Source organism: Talpa occidentalis, unplaced genomic scaffold, assembly GCF_014898055.3.
Source record: "Talpa occidentalis isolate TD23 unplaced genomic scaffold, MPIMG_talOcc4v2.1 talOcc4.12, whole genome shotgun sequence".
Lineage (NCBI taxonomy): Eukaryota > Metazoa > Chordata > Mammalia > Eulipotyphla > Talpidae > Talpa > Talpa occidentalis.
Window position 1 is genome coordinate 58,867,237 of NW_023601212.1, and position 19,893 is coordinate 58,887,129.

The following is a 19,893-nucleotide window of genomic DNA, read 5'->3' on the forward strand; positions in this document are numbered from 1 at the left end:
ACCCACCCTGCTGTTCTTGCAAGATAAGCAGAAGCAGGATAAAAACCTCATGAACACCTCAGCTTCACAAAGATAAACAATAATACCTTTGTTCAGTTGATATGAGGGTTATATTAGATAACGAACAAAGTGATTAGCATTGTGTCAATGACAGTGATTGTCCAATACCTCATGTGTACACATTTACTCAGAGAACACACTTAAAAATGAAAGCAGTAGGAAACAAATCATTCAAAACCACTAAGTGAGGGTTGGGTCCCTGATCTCTCTTTCCAGATCAGATGATTTCTACTTCTGTGTAAGCATGGTAGAATATGGCGACAATTTAATTAATTATTATTTCATCCTGATAGTTCATCTCATGCCAGGTTTTTTATATTTCCAGATTTGATTCATTAACTGTGTTATGTTTCACCTTGTTGCTGCTTTAGCCAGCAAAGGATGTTCAGCTTTAATGGTGTAAAGTAGCAAGTCTGATGTCTGCATGTGTGCCTTCACCAAGAATTTCTCCAAAGTTAGAAAGAGCATCTGGTATCACATTCTGGCCCTATTCTTACTGATGGAATAATGGGAGTTCAGAGGTTCCTCACAGTTACAGTTCCAGAAACCGAGATAAGTGAATACCAGTACGGTTTTAAAAGGAAATTTGACGCCTATGAGAAGTACCATGAGTCCAGGACAAAGGACACAAGTCAAACAGAAAATGGAAACATAACACCGTCATGAGGCCATGTTTATGGCTTAGTTTGATTCATTCAGATTTTCTAATTAAATCCAAACTAAATAGCATCAGGTGCTAAGATTATGATTAGTCTAGCAAACTTCAGTTTATGATTATTATGGCATCAGGTTATGTTCTATTCAGGCACTAGGATTCATGTCTCAAAGCAAGGATGGAGATTCAGGCCCCTAAATCAATACACACCTTCCAACCACGAGAACTCCTCTTGTATCTACTTAATATTGTGTACAGTCATCTAAGATCTCATTCTATTTTTTTTATAATAAATTTTATTTTTATATTTCCCATACAATTTCAACCCCCCATTTTGACCCCAATCCCTCCCCTCCCTCCACCCACCCCCACAAAAGTGTCTCTGGTTCATAGTTTTTTGTTGATTCTGATTTTCACTTTCTTATAGTTATTCATTTTCCTGGTCCCTTATTTAAGTTTTCTAGATTCCTGCTATGAGTGAGACCATCCGGTATTTTTCTTTTTCTTTCTGGCTTATTTCGCTGAGCATGATCCCTTCCAGCACCATCCATGTTGCTGCAAATTGCATGTGTTTATCTTTTTTGAATGCTGAGTAATATTCCATGATATATATGTACCACATCTTCTTGATCCAGTCATCTATTTTTGGGCATTTGGGCTGTTTCCAAAGCTTAGCTATTGTAAATAGTGCTGCTATAAACATAGGGGTGCAAGTGTTCTTTGGAATTGATGTTTCTGGGTAAATACCTAGGAGTGGAATTGCTGGATCATATGGAAGCTCTATGTTTAGTAGGTCCAGAAATCTCCACACAGCTCTCCATAGTGGTTGGACCAGTTTGCACTCCCACCAACTGTGCAGAAGAGTTCCTTTTTCTCCACAACCTCGCCAACATTTGTTGTTGCTAGTTTTTTTTAATATGTGCCATTCTCACTGGTGTAAAATGGTATCTCATGGTAGTTTTGATTTGCATTTCCCTGATTGCAAGTGATGTTGAACATTTTTTCATATGCCTGTTGGCCATTTGCATTTCCTCTTCAGAGAAGTTTCTTTTGAGCTCTTCTGCCCATTTTTTGACTGGATTATTTTCTTTGTTGTTGTTGAGTCTCATCAGCTCTTTGCAGATTTTTGTGATCAATCCTTTATTATTTTAAAAAAAGAGTGTTATATCCCCTCAACCTTCCCCCAAAAGGCTGTAAAGTCACTGTTTTTATCCAGATATGTTTTAGAAGAAACTCCCTAACAATGAAACCTAAAAGCACTGTGTAGGACTCTCTCCCAATACCAATGGCCAGTTTCCCATAGTTCTGTTCCCAACAGTTATGCTGGAACTTGAAGAATTGACATTGGAGGGGTTCAGAAGAAAAATTCCCTTTTTCTCTCTAGGTTCTTCTCAGGCTGGTCAAGCAAACATATTAACAGCACACAGATTAATAGCCAAAAAAAGAATAAATGTAATTACCTGTGTATAGAGATGACATTAATTTTTTTTAATAAACGAGACAGGCTGAGGATTTTCATTTCTGAGCTAATGAATGGGATAGGGGTCTGGGGTTTCTTGGAGAGAAGAAGGAATCTCACATGATGAGGGGAAGGTGACTCATAGGACAAAAGCAGATGCTGGAGATGTTTGTCTTGCCTTACAGTAGACTTCTCTGATATAAAGCTGAGTAGTAGAAATGACCCTGGGTAATCTTCATTCTTTAAAGTAGTAGAACAGTTTCTCTTGAAGCCCAAGGGGGCTTAATTGACCTTCACTCTACAAGCAAAGGTGACACATTGGAAAAAACCTGCTTGGGACACCTTGGGAAGGCTTGTCTTTCAACATTTGATGCCAACACTTGCAGGTTGTCCTCTTCTGATGTGGAATGTTCCAGAGTCCCCAAGTCATTCCTGTGATTTGATATTTTAAAAGCAGAGTCCCCAAGTCATTCCTGTGATTTGATATATTAAAAGCACTAGTCAAAATCAAACAACTAGAAGACGAGGAGGAGATGGTTCTTATAAGGGTAGAGGACATTACAGCTGTGGTATGTTTTCCTCAATGTACTGAGGGAACTTAGAGAAGATAGACTTAGTCTTGTACTCAAACTGTAAACAACCAAATTGGGTCTCTTCGTCTGTGCTCAGAAAGCAAAACTATAAGAAATGTCTTTGCACAGAGGAGTTTGTTTGAGATGGCCATGAAGGGAGGCTGCAGAATAGGAACCCATCCCCAACCCCCCCCCCCCCCCCCCCGCCAAAAAAAAAAAAAAAAAAAAACAGCTCTCCGAATGGGTTGGGATTACACAAGGAGGAAGGAAAGTGAGGGGCGTCAGGGCTTCATATCTCCAGGTCCAAGGAGGTGCCTGGCAGTCTAGGGGGATAGGAGTGAGATGTGTGACTTTGCCAGCAGGGGGTTTTCTCAGCAATCAGCAGATGTTTGTTTCTGATATCATGATCAACCCCAGAGGGATACAGAGAATTTTGCTAGGGATGTAACACAATTTTCCAAGTTCACAGGAATGCAGGTGAAGCTAGTTAATAGTTAATCATAAACAGAGGGTATGGGAAAGAAAGATAAGTATGGTTAGAGTTTAATTTCACTTATTCCTAATTTTTTTGTCTAGGGGATATTTTGTTATTGCAAAGTGGAGGGGATCCGGCTACAAAACCATATTGTTATGACATTTGCAACATTTTTTTTAGTTTGGAAGTTCTTTAAGATTAAAATGAAAAGCTCATCTAGAAATTTGTGGTTAATCTAGGCAGAATTTTTTTTCAATTAAGAAATATGTCCTAGTTAATATTTTGGCCTTAAATACACAGTCATGAAGAGATGGAAAGAAAGCGTGTATTTTAGTTGAGTAGGACTGTGTTTTTGTTTTTTGTTTTTGTTAGGACTGTATTTTTGTTAAGTAGGACTGTGTTTGTTTAGAAGTTAGAGCCAAAGCTGCAAGCATACTGGTACCTCCTGGACTGGAATTAGAACATCATTACCAAGTGACCCATAGAAGGACAGACTCCAAGGGTGGTTCCAGAAAAGACAGCTGGCTCCCAACCCCGTCCATTTTTTTTAGAAAATGATTATTTCATTATTTTCCTTCTGCTAAGGTCTGACCTACACCAACCCTTTCCTGCAAAGCTGAGTCCCCATCAGGTATTCAGGCTGCTTCCCCCAGGCAAGTCATTTGGGAATGTAAATTACAAGACCTCCTGCAGCCAGAGCCTCTGTGCTTCACAACCAAGTGCTCATATGGTCAATTCCCTATGACTGGGTTTTAAAGAGTTGAAGGACAAAAGCCTTGCATGGTCATTTGAGTGTCTGAGGCATTTTATTTTTCCTAAGAAACTCTAGTTCATAGCAATGCTTCCTCTTCTTTCTCCCAGAAGCAGAGGATCACCTATTCATTTCATTTACTCAACAGTCATCTACTGACACTCTACTATGTCTCAGGCTTTATGCTTACACAGCAAAGTGACCACTTCCCCCATTTCATTGTTAAATTAGATTAAACATGTTAAACTGGGGGTTTTCTAGAACCACTAAGTACTACATGCTGAATATACTTGGATGTGTTCTGTTAAATCTCATTACCCCAAGTATGGAAAATGTAACTTCATTTCAACTCCAAACTGGTTGGCACCAAAGTTGTCTGGCACCAAAGTTGCTGGCTAGTGCTAGACCAAAAATCCTAATTTGCTTAACAGAAAACAGGATTAGGCCGGAATCAGAAAGATAGTGAGATACCTAAGGAAAAACCCAACCTGAGAAATTTAGAAATTCAAGGCCAACCAGCCAACCTGAGTATCCTCAGTCTTGAGGGATGCACTCCTTTGTGGAGACAGAATAGAGGTAATCCAATGTGGGTTGGTTAAAAAAATCAAGTCTTTGTCAAGACTCTGGTAACAAATAAAAACAATGTATTTAAAATAGCTGAAGCAAAAGGAGAATTTGCTGGAAGGTCATAGGATGTCTAATGGAAGCCCCAGGGCCAGAAATACATCTGGGTCTCATGAAAGACTTGAACCAGAAAATGGAAAGCCAGGAATCAAGTTAACTCTCATTATCTTTCTAGGAGTTCCATATATTTACTCATTTCTATTTCTCTCTGTATATTCTCTTCTCTTTCCTTCTCTTCTCCCCTCTCTCAATAAGGTAGAAAATTGGCCCCACCAGTCCTGGCTCTCCATGGCCTGAAACCAGCTAACCAGAGTCTCTGGTTCCGACTCCAATTCACTGAGGAATATTAGTGTTAAAAACCATCAACCCCCTTCAGAAGGGTATAGCCACATAAATAAATGCAAACACAGTTGCTGTGTCTACTCTCTTAGAAGGTGCTGGGTAGTTCACAGAAGGCCATGCTGGTGATGCAGACATACCATGACAAGTTGAGAGCATCATTTTCTGTTCTTTTCACTATGACTTTTTTCTATTTATCTTCTACATTCCCTCACCTTTCCCTGCCCAACTCCATCAACTTATTAATATGAATAGGACCTTAGGTGAATGCTGGAGCCATGGATTGTAGGCCTTTTTGGTAACCAACCAGCTTTGCTAGGATAGTGCCATTCCACAATGGCATCCCCTCAGTGGCAGAGCCAGAGGCCAGGACACACCAGAGACACATGTTAGAGAACTCTGAGGGCCTGTGTGTGACCATACTTCCCCTCTGGCTCAGGAATATGCCAGAACAGCTGGGGGCAAAATAGCTACAAGAGACTCTTACGAAACAGTTTCTTTTTATGCTGAGGAGTATCCCTAGAAGGTATTTTCATGTCCATGAATACAAGTGTATATTGTGTGTGGGTACTATCTTAGCAAATGTTTGACTTAGTTGTTTGTGTGGCTGAACAGGGACATCTCTTGGACATTCACAATGAACTCTTTGGCAACTACGTTAGAAGTCTCAGGCCACACACCAGATGTTCTCAGTTCACTGTCCACGTGACCTCCAGATAGATTCAGTGTTAGCTCTTTCAAGTCATTTAAGTGGCCATCACCTGCCTAAATTGGGAAATGCCAGCACTAAAAGCCACAACCTGGTGAGAGGGGAATTAGGGCAGAATTTGGGGGAACTACATTGTAGTATCACCATCTTATTGCCAAACTCTGTATCCTCAGGAAAGAAATCTCATCTTACTATGTGTTATTTTCCCCAACTGTGAAAGGGGACAATAATACCTATGTTGGGGACAAAAGATATCAACTCTTACCCTTCTGGGTTTTTCTAGCCTGGTAAATAATCAAACAAGCAGATAGGTTGATAAGACAAAGTCAAAAAGAGGTTGAATAATACCATGTATAACTCCTGTATAAGTGGGAGAGACCCAGCATGACTGAGTTACTTACATGACTTCAGACACCATCTTAAATAGCTTAGCTAAGACAGGAGGACTTTGGGGTGCAGGGGAAGAGGAGAGAAAGAGAAGGTCAGTTAAGGAGGTTAGCAGGAAAGGCACAGTAGACAAAGATACCAGACTTAGGTTCTGCCTTCTCCATTGAAAAGGGCTAAGAAGTTAGGTCTTCCTGGTACACACCTTTGAGGAAGTTCACCTGTAAATCTCTTTCCCAAAGAAACCTTCAACCAGTCTTCAGAGCCTCTCCTATGAAATAGAGCAACATTTTGTCAAAGACATATTTGAGAATGACAAATTTTTGCATCCCCTTCCCCCACTACCCCCTGCTTTGACCAACCAGGGAGGAGGGGAGAGGATGTCCAATGCTCATCTCTCAGACTTTCTTTCCTGTGTGATCCTCTCATCCAGTCATTGACGGGCCCACGCAGGTCCTGGTTCGAGATGTCTCCGACACTGTGGCCTTCGTAGAGTGGACACCCCCTAGAGCCAAAGTCGACTTCATTCTCTTGAAGTATGGCTTGGTGGGTGGGGAAGGTGGGAAGACCACCTTCCGACTGCAGCCTCCCCTGAGCCAGTACTCAGTGCAGGCCCTGCGACCAGGCTCCCAGTACCAGGTGTGGGTCAGTGCTGTACGTGGAACCAACGAGAGTGAGCCCACCACCACCCAATTTACAACAGGTAAGTCCAACCCTGTTTGGGGAAAGGGGAAGGAGAGCATGAGGAGGGAGGGTAGCATCATCATGATAAGAGGAGAACGGAGAGAGTAAAAGGATGTTGCTTGGGAATCCATTTTATCTCAGACACTGCAGGAAGGAAGCCAGAGGTTTCAGGCCTCCACAAAAGGGGACATAACAGGGTAGCGGAAGGAAGTGCACTGTTCTTAGGATAAGGCTCCTGTCCCACTTGTTACCAGCCATATATGGATCTCAGGTTTCTCATCTATAAAATGAAAAGTTGGTCTTGAAAACATTTAAGCAGGCCCAGATGGCAATTTTGTAAAAGTTCAGGAAAGGTGTCCCTTTCTCAAGATACTTGACTGACATTTTCTGGAAACTGTTGCAATGATTCTCTGAATCCACAATGACTACATCACCAAGATGGCGCCCCATGGAATTGTTTGAAACCCAACCTGTACAACTGGAAGCAAATCTTCCGCCTAAGTTTCTGTGACTAATCCTGCATTTGTGGGGTTGAGCGGAAGCTAATGTTAGTCTGACTCTGCAGAGAATAAGCCAAAGAAAGCCCATATAAATGTTGCTGACCACCCACACTCCTTCCTTAAGCAGTCAGTCCTCAGGGAGACCTCCTCCCCAACTCTCTCAGTGACCACCCGGCTGGCCAGCAAGTGGACAAATAAGACAGGCACCATCCAAAGACAGGCTTCCTGGCACATTCATTTTGGAGGCTGTGATCACATAGTGAATTCTCTGCTCTAGACTTTGTCCTAGCCTCTCTGCCTTGGGGAGGTCACGTATCAAGGAACGCATCTATCAACTCTAAATTGCCCCAGGAACAAAGGAAACTGCTAGCACCTGTAAGATCTAAGAACCAACATCATCTGATGGGGTAAAGTAGATGAAGAATCATAAATTCAAGCATCCTGCCCTGCGTTATAGAATAAAAGCCTGTTATGGGATGGGATGGGCCGAATGAAGGGCTTCAAGAAGGCACAATAAAGAGCTGTGCTCCTTAACACCCCTATCCTCCACCTGTGTTTAAAATCAATAGATAAATAAGCAAAGAATAAGACAGGTGGAGGCCAAAATATTCCCTAGATTGGAGCATGCAGATTAGTGTAGAGTTAGAAGGGCTTGCAAGGGGCTGAGACCAAGGGGACCTGGGTAAGTCCCCCTTGTGGTGGGGTTTCGCAGATTAGGACTCACAATACTGGCCTAATTCCTGGGCCCATCAGCTCCCATGAGAGGGAAAAGGAAGGCAATGCCCAAGCCCTGCCACAAAGCTCCCCCTGAGGTAGATCCATCTTGGCCAGAGTAAGAAAGAGAGGCCAGGACTCTGTGCAAAAGGGAACATGGTTATGGGGTGGAGGAAGCGTCCCTTGCTAAAAGGGAGCAAGTGTAGACTGATAAAATGGAGCAGACAGTATCTGAAAGAGAGATTTTTTTTTTGATTCTGAAAAAGATTCTCCTGGGTTTTCTTCCAGGCCCCGTGTTAGACTGCACTCCACCCAGGGGTATCGCTAGTCAGATTTTTTTTTTTAACTGAACACGTCTTGGCATCCCCAGTGACTGAGTACACAACTTTAAAAAAGGAACTAAATTCTTCACATTTCTCTTCCCTTCTCTCACAACTGCCCAGGGCCAAGCATGAGGAGGGACCTCACAAACACCCCTTCCCAATGAATTCAAGGTCAACCAGTTGTCGCCCAGCCCCCACACCCCACAACAACACCTGCTCAGGTTGGGGGTATCTCCTGTGGCCATGATACCTTCATTTGTTCAAGATAGTTTTTGTTTGAAAAGTGCTTTCTTTGTGCTGTACTCAGATAAGGAGTTTGAAGAGGCAGAAAAGGAGAAAAGAGCTCTCGAGCCACATGATGAAAAGCAAATGCTTTATGTTTAGGTCGACGAGATGGCAGCAGGATTGGCTCGTGGCCCAGGAAAATTCCAATCAAGACAATTACAATCTGCTCCTAGAAACTCCCCCACCCCCCTCAGAGTTTCAGCTCACTGCTGCGTGATTCTCTGTTTCCGGGTGCCTGGTGGATTGACAGCTGTTAGGCAGCTGCCTTCTCAACACGGCAGGCATCTCCAACCCCCTCCCCTCTGCTCCTGGGGGGTGAGGGGGGCATGGGGTGGGGAGATGCCAATAGTTTTGCAGACAAATTCTCAAGGCCCAGGGCTGGAGGGTTCCTGGTTACATGAGGAGAGGGTGCCCAGGCCCTCGCAGTAGTCATTGCAGCCCTCCACTTAAATTCAAATTAGCCAAAGTGCTTTTCCAGGTGATGGTTTCGACACTAGGCACACACTAATTGCACAGGCAATTAAAACAGAGATTTTCTGCCTTCGTGGTGAGGTGCATACTGGCCTGGGTCTTAGAGATGCTCTGGAAAAGGAAAGCACGGGTTTCAGAGAAACCGGCCCAAGGAAAGCAGAGGTCAGACGTGAAACCCTCTGCCTGCAGCAGTTTCTGCTTCAGCTGCCCTCACTGAGGAATTCCTGAGACTTTTTCTCTCCCCTGGAGAAAAAGTTGGGTGCCCATGGAAGCACCCAACTCAGCCCACAGGCCATTCGGTCTACCAGAGGCTACAGCATCAATCTGACCATCTCAGACCTCTCCTAGATGCTATTGTGAGTTTGTTCTCCTAAAAAGATGTCTTAGCCACCAGTTTTTGTGTATGTATCCTTATTTGGACATAAAATCTTTGCAGACAATCAAATTAAGATGAGATCATTAGGGCGGGCCCTAAGCCAATATAACTGTCCTTATAAAAAGGAGAAATTTGGAAATACACACATGCACGCACGTACCTGGAATGCCTTGTCAAGATGAGAGAAGAGATGGAGGTGATGCTTCTACCAGCCAAGGACACTGAAGATTGCCAACACACTACCAGAGAGAGAGGCAAGAACAGATTCTCCCTTGTGGCCCTCAGAAGGAAGCAGCCCTGCCAACGCCTTGATCTCAGATTTCTAGTCCATGATATAATACATTTCTATTAATACACCATCCTGTCTGTGGTACTTTGCTATAGCAGCCCCAGGAAATATCTAAGAAGACTCCAGTCACAGCTGTGGATCCCTGGCCTGCTTATCAGTAATTCCACTCTGGGATTCTTTATTAGATTCTTCAACCTCATGGCACTTGCCATGCCAGCTGAGCCCAGCAACCCTCAGTTGAAGCTCTTCTTTTCCCAGTGCCCTCATCTCAGCATGTTCAAAGCCCTACACCTGGAATATTTAACATGATTTTTGTAAAGTTTTGAGGAGGTAGACAAAGCAGAGAAGTGACTGTATTTATTCAGATACCTCACATGTACCTATTGAACACACCTCCTCAGTGCCAGGCAGTTTCCTGGGCACTGAGGCTAATGTATAAAAAAAAGACAGACAAGATCCCAAGTCCTGTGAGTAACATTCCAGAGGGGGGGATATCTGTCCTTGCATTGCCCCTGGATGACTGACATGTTCTTCACCTATAGGGGTGCCCTAAAGTGCAGAGGTCAGGCTTTAAGACCCAAAGAGAGTGAACCATTTCACTCCACCCAGAACCCTCCTCATTCTAGGGTTGACATCTCTCAGTATCATTGACACTGGAAGTATCTGTTCCCTTCAGTGAAAACTCTGTCCCCTAACCCATGGGTACAGAACTTAAGAGCAAAAAAGGGAAAAACAGAAACTGTATTTATTATGGTTGGGGACTTTTAGCCATGAAGAAAGTAAGTAGATATAGGACAGAACTTGACTCCAAGCCCCAATTCCTTTGGTCTCCAGTTCCATTCAGGCCACACACCCCAAGACCAGGCCAGTCCTCCGCCCAGTCTCTCCTCCACCATGCGTTTTGGGGAGGCACAGTTCAGGATGTGCCTCCCACATGCCTCTCTACCCAAGCTCCTCTCTCCACCCAACTGCTAGAGAATAACACACACAGCAAAGACACAGTCAAGAACGCACAGCATCCGGCATGTGAAACCCACACTGAGTAAGGAAATGTTTCTCAGAAAATTAAGCTGCAGAGACATAAATCTGCTAAAAGATTCACCCAATTTACATCGCTAAACAAAACACTTCTCACTCCAAAGCAGCTGCACTCGGATTGATTCACAGAATCCTCATCTTTGGAAAGAACAATTGGAGGATATTACTTGCTGGCATTTACAAATTAAGAGACTGGGAGAGATTTTCTCAGATCAAATGGCTGGTCCACTAGAAGTCTAATTCAAGTCTCAGACAAAACCTAGTTAGAACCTCTTAAGTGGCAATTTTCAGGACAGCACCTTATTCCCCTTGCCAATTGTTTATATTGTTTCTGCCCAAATAAGCTCAAGGAAATGGACAGTAGAGCGAGAGAGGATGGGCCTTCCCAGGATTGGGGGAGACCCCAATGCCAGTGTTCTTCTCATTACATCGGAATCCTTGGAGCTTGAGAAAACAAGCATTGGGGGCAACATGTTGCTGGGACTTAGAAAGAGTTCTGGAGACCACAGGAAGCCAGTCTAGGGTCTTGTGTTGCCATTCCTCCTCCAGGCACCATGCTGCTCACTTCACCTCTATTGTTTAATCTTTACAAATCCTGAAAATGTCAGTTTTATTAGCTCATTTGACTGATGTGGCTATCAAGTCCCACTAAGGAGAAAAGACATGCGTGTGTTCCCATTACAGTCAAAGGCAGATCTAGGATCAAATTAAGGTTATATTCTTTCCCCTATATCAGCTTAATTAAGTATATAATATATATATATATATATATTTAATTTTCTAAGTTGCAGGCCTTTCAGAAGTTTCTGTGCTGGTAAATCCAGGAGAAGATAATTTATCCTTCAAAATTTCGCAATCAACCATCTTCTTTCTGGTTGGACGTCAAATCTGATATTACTCTATTCCCTCTTAATCACTTTACATCACCTCTAATTTTCTCCTATAACAGTTTCCCTTACTTAGTCTACAGCTGTGCAACACTTGTGATACTAACTGGTTTGCTTTTAAATTTCTAGAACAACAGTGGAGCTTGTGAATGGAAATGGGGAAGCATATAGGGTACTGATAATTAAATCCCAAGAAAAACTCTCCACCCTGCCCATGCCATTGATCATGGCTAAGTAGGCAGGTCAGAGGTTGAAGGGCAGCTCTGAGGTTCACTAAACCTGAGGGAGAAGGTCAGGAAGTGTGGACTCACCCCAAAGATTGTTAAAGATCAAATGTGTCTATTAACCCATGTGATGCTGGTAATGTCTCTCTTTTTAGAGATTGACGCCCCTAAGAACCTGCGAGTTGGTTCCCGCACAGCCACCAGCCTTGACCTTGAATGGGATAACAGTGAAGCAGAGGCTCAGGAGTACAAGGTGGTGTACAGCACCCTGGCGGGTGAGCAGTACCATGAGCTACTGGTCCCCAAGAACATGGGCCCCACTACCAGAGCCACCCTCACAGGTGAGTGAGCCCTGGCTCCCTGGGGCCCATTGTTTCCTGAGTCCATGGCTTTGCAGTTCTCTGCCCAGTCTACCCACTCCATATCCAACCATCACCAGATCCCACTGATTTCATCTCTTGATGCCTGTCAAGTAAGTTCTAACCATATGACCATCACCCGATCTAAGCTACCACCACATCTTTACTGCTGCAATAACCTCCCCACATGCTCCCTGTCCCTTCTAATCTCTTCAGACCATTATTGATTTCTCAAAGTGCATTTCTTAGGGTGCTGTTCCAGTATGCATATATTCCAGGGACTTCCCATTGTTCCTGAGATTGAACCCCCAATCTTTCTGGTAGCCCATACTGCCCTGCCTGATCTTTCCTGCTATCCCTCCAGTTCCTGCTCCCTTCCAAATGCCCTAGGATGGCCTGTGCTCTAGGCCCCCATATCTGCATCTGCCAGCTGTGCCTGCCATCAGGTATGGCACATGCTGTTCCCTCTACCTAGAATGCTCTCCCACACCTCTCCACTGAGCTGTGTCAGTTTACTTATCACTTCTCAGAGAGACTGTCTGGGGTCCAGGCCAGATCAGATCATGCAGGCTCATTTCACTGGTAACTCCTCACCTCAGCACCCTCAAGTTATTATTCCACACTCATGGGGTAATTATTTGATAGTCAATCTCTACTTTAGATCTAAAGTTCTTGTGAAAGGTGAACCATGGTTGTTATTGTTCATTATTCAGTTCCCAGTGCCCAGCCCAGTGTCTAGAACTTACTAAGTCCTAGATAAGCAATGGATGGATGGATGGGTGGAAGGGTGAATGGATGGATGGAGGATGGATTAATGAAACAGCGAGGCTAGAGGCAGGAGATTGGTCAGCAGGGGCTGTACAGGAGGCAAAGGGAGAGAGGATGGTGGTACAGATGAAGAGGGTGCCCTGGGTCACCTTGATATTGGCTTGGAAACACTCCTTGTCCCCATGAAGATGTGGAACCCAGCCACTGCTCTTCCTTGGATTCCAGACACAACCCTCCAAGAAAATCTACCTGCTGGACTTCACTGAAGAGTAGATGGCTAAAAATGCAGGGTTTTCAGATGAAGGAGACTGCAAAGCAGCAACAGGAGATGCCAACGAGCTCACAAAGACTTTGTTTAACTTAGGTCTTGGCTTCCTGTAAGAAATCATTTGCCATCTTAGCAGACAAGGGCTACACAGCGAAGAGTGCATACAGTAAACAAGGGCAGTATCATCAAAGCTGTTTTCCTCCTAAACTGAAGTCCCAGTCCACCTTGCCAAATGAGGCCAGTTAAAGTAAATATAATAAATGCTTTTTCCAGACAGACACACTCCTAAAAACACAGCAAGGAGATGGAAAGATATGCTGACCAAGCAGGTTAATGGGGGTGAATTAAACATAGCAGGATCAGACCAGCTGGCGTAAGGGCCTTTGCAGAGAGCTGGAGATATTCACAAAAATTAAGCTAAACAAAAAACTCAAATGAGACAGCAGGGAACTGATTCTAAACGCAGCCCATCCCTGCCTGGAGCCGCAGGCTGATTTGGCAATTAGCAATTTACAAAGATGATGGCTAGTTGCTTGGATGGAGAATATGCCGTGAAATCATTAGAGAGATGGAGACGAACCCAGTAAAATCCTAGTTATTATTGCTCACTACTAGGAAAAGAAGAAAATTCTACATTCATTGATCATCTGCCTAGTTCTAGGCACCTTCACATATTTATCTTCATCACGACCAGCATAAGAGATGTTAGAATCCCCGTCATAAGGATAAGAAAACTGAGGCTGAGCGAGTTTGAAAAACCCAAGTTCACAAAAATTAAATTGTGACTCAAAGGCAGTTTCAAGTCCTTCCCTGGCTGCTTTGATTAAAGAAATAAAATGTAAGTGACAGTCAAAAGTTAAATGCTGCAGCTTGTAAGAAACGGGAAAATTATTATTGAGGAGTGGGCTTAGATAAGTCGCCTTTTTTTGGTAGAGTTGCGCTTACGAAGCATAATCATAAATATATATTACACATAATTATCCCAAGGAGCTCACTGCTGGGGAGATTTATAAAGGCAAATAATTTTATGTGATTTAAGAAGAGATTGTAGGCATGTAAGGAAATCAAGTATGCCTGTACTTGCTGAGATGCAAATTACCAGGACTGTTGGCTGTCTCCCTGCGGTGTCTGGGGTGGGGGAGAAAGAAAGACCAGGAATGTGGGAAGGCAGAGAGGGAGAAGTCTGATCCTAGCTCTGCATAGTTGTGCTTTCTCCCTCTCTCCCCAACTTGGATGCTGAAGGGAAATTTTCAGTTTTCAAGACCTGTGTTCATGCAGAGAATGCTTTGCTCTTGGACTATGTTAAGAACCAGAATTTTGGACTCTGGATCCAAGTGTGGTCACGTCCTGTGTGATCTGACAACTGACAAACTTTATTTATACAAGAACTGGGGTACAGGCCAGATGCATGGAAGTGTGAGAGAATTCACCAGAGACAGAGTGGTGAGAAGAACAGGCAGATGGACCAAAAGCAATGCTGAGGGGAGCAGTGGGCAAGACAGGAGAGGTCTGCCGTGCCACGTGGGTATCTCCCTGGCTGGCCGGGAATCGAACGCGCACTGTAGAGGCTGCAGACAACCTGTGCTGCGCTCAACCTGTTGTGCCACCAGGGAGGCCCTGACAACATTTCTAACCTAAGCCTCTGCCTCTTCCTCCTCTGTAAAAGAGGAAAGATGCTGCTTCTCTCATAGCATCATCCTAAGAGCATGTATTTAATAAGCAGTGCTTCTCATATAGCCTCACGTGGCCTCTGATGCTGATGAACAAGGAGGAAGAGAAACAGGTCTGTGAGCTAATGGATGATGCAGGGAAACCTCTGGCAATTTGTAAAGCAGAGTGGAGATACTGGCTTCTCAAAGCGGGCTGCGGGGACAGTCTCAAGGGCACCCATCACCTCTGGAGAATTTAGCTCCCTCTCTCTTCCCACCCCAAGTTCTACCAATTAGAGCCTATATTTTAGAAGGTCTCCCACCCTGGGAATTTGTTGTGCATTAATGGATGAGGAGCAGTCATTTAGAGCATGACTTCTGAAGTCTCCCACGTGGGTTAGAGCCCAATTTCATTGATGTGCGTCCTTGGGCAAATTTTTCAATTTCCTGTGCTTCAGCTTCCTGGTTTGAGAACATCATGTCAGTCTCCTAAAGTGGCTGTGAGGATAAAATGAAATCTTATGTATCTGCATATATAGAAGCACTTAGTATGCAGGCTAGCACATAGTGAACATTCAATAGCATTTGACCTTTTATTGTTTTCTGTATTGGTTTTGAAGATTTTTTATGGAAGTAACACTGGTTTTATAACATTATATAGGTTTCCGGTGGGCAGCCTTATAAATCCACATCTGTACAGACTGTATTAAGTTCACCACTGAAAGCCTAATTTCATCCTTCATCAAACAATTGACCCCTTTCACCGGATTTACCTACCCCCTCCTCCCTTCCGGGAACCACTAATTTGGTCTTACAGTCTAAATGTTTCTTTTTGTTTTATTTAGATCATTTGTTTTGATTCTTTGTCTAGTGATCTTTTATTCTTTTTAATCCCCACAAAGTTCACACATGGATCCCTGACAACCCTGTCTTTCCCTCATCCACGTTCACACCTCCTTTATTCTCATTGATTCTGAACCTTTAAACTCCTATGCACATGTATCTGTTACTCCCTTCAGAAGCCCTTGTCTTGGCAGCCATTACTGGTCTCCTTTGCTGTGGAATCAGGCCCTCCTGCCTCCCTGGGTCTCTGAGTCAAGCAGAAGGCTCACAGCAAGGGAGGCCCTCCTGGTTTCCCCCTCAACATACTTCACCCTTTGTAATGCAGAGGCCAGGCTGGGCCACAAAATACCAAACATTTCTTTTCCATTATTCTCTCTGGGCATTGCCCAGCAAATTCCCTCTGGAGTATGGTTTTGTTTCTGAACAACAGACCCAGTGTCTGCAATGATTTTTTTTTCCTGCTCTGGTGGCTTCTGTGTCCTTAATGATAAGTCTATTTTTAGGCTCAGCCTTTCAGCCAGGATGATGTTTGCTTGGCCTGTGTACCATATCTGGGGTCCCAAAGGGGTCTCCGGGTGTTCTATACTTTACAGGCTCATCAAGGGAGCTCTAGGTTAAACCGGAGGCATAGCCCAGGGACTGGCACCTCCGCTCTGTTTCCCAGGCAACAACAAAAAACAATAAACCATATAGAAAATTCCTAGTGACTGGCATGAGGGGTTAGAAGGGAGAAAAAGGCAGAAAATTCTCATTCCTTGACTGGAAGTTGGGCAAAAAACTTCCTTGGGATCCCTGGGATCAACACAGTTTATAAACACTGTTCTGGCCCCTGTGTCTGAGGTGACTCATCTAACCTGTCATTGGAAAGGCCTGTGGCTACAGTGTTCTGCCAGGAGCAAAGAGGGGATTGTCCTCAGCCATCTACACTCTCTTGCCCGGTTCTCTCTTGTGAACAGTAGCCCATGCTTGAAGACTCCTTGGTCAGGAGACAGGCAAAAGAAAAGAAACTGGCCCATAAGGCCATGGGAGCCAGGGACTCTGACCCAGGCTCCCAGGAGCCATCAGGAATCCTCACCCTCTCCAGGGGGTGCCGCCTCCTGGCCTCCGGATAGCCCTCCCCAACCGGTTGCAGCTCTCTGACCCCTGACTACCTCCATTTCCAGTCAACATCCCCTAATCAGAAAAGTCATCAACAGGGCTTAGGAAACACAGGAGCTTGAAGGTTCCTCAGATATCATAATACAGTATCAGATTGTAAGAAAACAAACACCTATAGCCAGTTACACATAACTCACATAATTCACCACTCACTCACACACCCACCACACACAAAGCACACTCACATACACCACAGTCACACACCGCACACTCACACACACCACATTCACATACCATATACACAGCACACACACATCACACACATACCATAAACATACACAATGCAAACTTATGCACGCAACATGCACTTACACCACACACAATACATACACACACATCACACATATACATGCAGACATATACACATGTACATAAATGCACAAGGCCAAAATCTGCAATCAATAGGTCATTCAAGTAACCACCTTCAGGACTTCCAAAGGAGTCCCCGGCTAACTCCCACATTTCCCAGTGGAGTCCCATTGGGACTCCAGTGGGGGTCTAGCAGTGAGACTGTGGGTTCCTCAAAGTGCAAAGGCAGGAGACATGCTTGTCCACAGGAGGATTTTCCATGAGAAAAATCAGAGAATCCAGGAGGAGTCCAGCTGGCAAATCAGCACTGACCAAGGCACTTGGTGTTCACTTCACGCTGTCTGCACTCGCTTACGTGCCAGGGCACAAACACCAGACTCAGTGCCAGACCTTCAATGGCCTGAGGGCTCTTCAGAGGAGGAGTCCTGGCAATGGGCCTGAAGGCCAGGTCAACCAGTTCTGGGCTCCTTTGGGCGAAGTCACAGTGCCCCCCAGTGGTCATATTGGTAAGGCACCCTCTCAACAAGCACTGCCCCCAGGCCTAGAATACGGGGAGTGGGCTGCAGAGACCAAGTGAAGAGAGGAGAAAAAGGGTAGAGGTTTCCAGAGACTTCATCGTCATAGAGCTGAGACCTCAAGGCATCTGTCCCCTTATTTCTGTTTAAGGGCTAGGAAAAGAGCCAGGAGAGAAGTCAGGTGGGAATTATTCAGCTTCTGCTTTGGCTTCTTCAGGGAGTGCTTGTTTATAGTAGAGACCCAGAGACAGGATGTTCCTTAGGACCGGGGGTGATGAGGCATGCTTCTCATTAATCTCACTGGCAACAAGAAAGCTGCATTTGAGAATGCTCCTCAGTGCTGTTACTTTCTTTTGAAATATATGTTTGTGGGGCTCGACCTTTCCTTAAAGTCAAGATGGAATTGGCTTTTTCTCTCAATGCTTGAGCATCAAGCATCAAGCTCAAAAGCAGGGAGCTGTCTTCCAATGCCTCAGGGAACCCTGGAGGACTTTTACCATTATCCAAGAAGATAAAGTCAGGGAGCCTGGGGGCTTAGCATTCCATTATCTTAAAAAATAGATTGTTGCCTATCTGATATGCCTGTCAGGAATCCCAGGAGATCGCTGTCTCCTAGCGTCTCCCCATCTATGAAACCTTTGTTATACAAATTACATATCTGGAAATTTGTCCTCCCTTTGAACGCAGGAGTTGTTCAAATACACCAGGGCCAATCAAATCCATGACCCCAGCATGGAAGACCTTCATAGACACTCAGGAGTTACACTCAGGAGTTGTGCTCAAGAATTTAAAGATGGAAAAGATCCAAATGTCTGCATGTCTCTGAACCTAACCACACCTGTAGACCCCAGCTGTCTAATCTGGGGTTTGCTGGCAAGGAACAACAATCCCATTTCCTCAGGCCCTATTCTCCCCACTCCTTTTTCTGCTAATAGCAGGAAGCATAGAGAGTAGGGGAAGTTAGTCATCCTGCCTTTATCATCTATGCCTTTATGGTGCCAGAGAGAATTTGTTTGTTCCTGTTGCCCTCTAGCCCTATTTAATCTCTTCCTGTTCACTGAACCCATCCTGGTCAGCAGAGGATTCCATATTTCCTTCCCTCCAAACCTTAGTTAGTTTTCAAGGTTTAACTCAAGTACCTTTCTAGAAAACCTTCTAGCCACTCCAGCCCATGAGGATTTCATCCCCCATCTGAAGTGGTTTCCCTTCCAGCCCATGTTGTAGTGCCTAAACACACTCAAATTCTAGTTCGCCTGCCCTGCCATACTCTACTAGCCTGTAAAAACTGCTCAGGGACAGGGGCCATGAAATAAAGTGTCAGAACAAAGGACTTGGGTTCCAAAGCCAGCTATGTCATAGATTAGCTTGTGATCTTCATTAAAGGATGAACTTCTCTGAGCTTCGATTTGCTCATCAGTAAAGTCCTCCCAGCAGAACTGTATAGGAATTAAATAACATGTAAGAACCTTGAAGAAACTATAGTTAGTAATAGTTTTGTTGACCATCAGACACTCAAAAATTCACCTTCAGTTTTTGTCCTTCCTTTCTTTCCTCCCTTTCTTCTTCATAATTATTCTAGGTTGCCTGCTGCGTGGGGAGCTCAGTGCCGGGTACATTATGGGTGCTTAATAAACTTCCTCCTTTTGTTTTTCAGATTTATTTTTATTTACTTATTTATACTAGAACTGGGGTACAGGCCAGATGTGCGGGAGGGTGAGAGGATTCTCCAGTGACAGAGTAGGGAACAGAACAGGCAGACTGACGAAATACGCTGCTGAGGGGGGCAGTGGGCAAGACAGGAGAGGTCTGCTCGCCATGTGGGTCCTCCGAGGCCAGCAGGGATCGAACCGGCACTGCAAAGGCTGTGGGCAGCTTCACAGTGCAGCGCTCAACCACCTGCGCCACCAGGGGAGGCCCAGGTTACTCCTTCTATAGATTCCTCATCTCATTAAGGGCTTAAGTGATTCCCTTTCAGCTCACCCTAGAATTGTTACGGGCAAGGAGAGGGGCACCCCAGACCCCACAAACCTGCCTGCTCTAACTAGGTTCTGCCATCTACCACATCAACGCAAAACATATGAGACTTTAATGGGAAGTAACTTTAATACAATTAGGAGACAATATAGGAAAGGCAAAGAATATAGTTTCTAAATCAAGCACCCAAAGTTACCCATCTAAAGCATCTTCCAGTAGAGATCCACAGAA

The 19,893-nt window shown here is 44.4% G+C and overlaps 1 protein-coding gene across 1 annotated transcript in view; it reads left to right on the plus strand.

Annotated features, from left to right (window-relative positions):
* The window catches only part of TNR (tenascin R), a 189,335-nt gene that overhangs the window by 127,250 nt on the left and 42,192 nt on the right, over positions 1 to 19,893 (plus strand). Inside the window, exons 7-8 of the mRNA XM_037506424.2 lie at positions 6,462 to 6,731; positions 11,975 to 12,160. Of these exons, the coding sequence (XP_037362321.1) occupies positions 6,462 to 6,731; positions 11,975 to 12,160 (456 nt within the window). The remainder of the gene's footprint in view (positions 1 to 6,461; positions 6,732 to 11,974; positions 12,161 to 19,893) is intronic.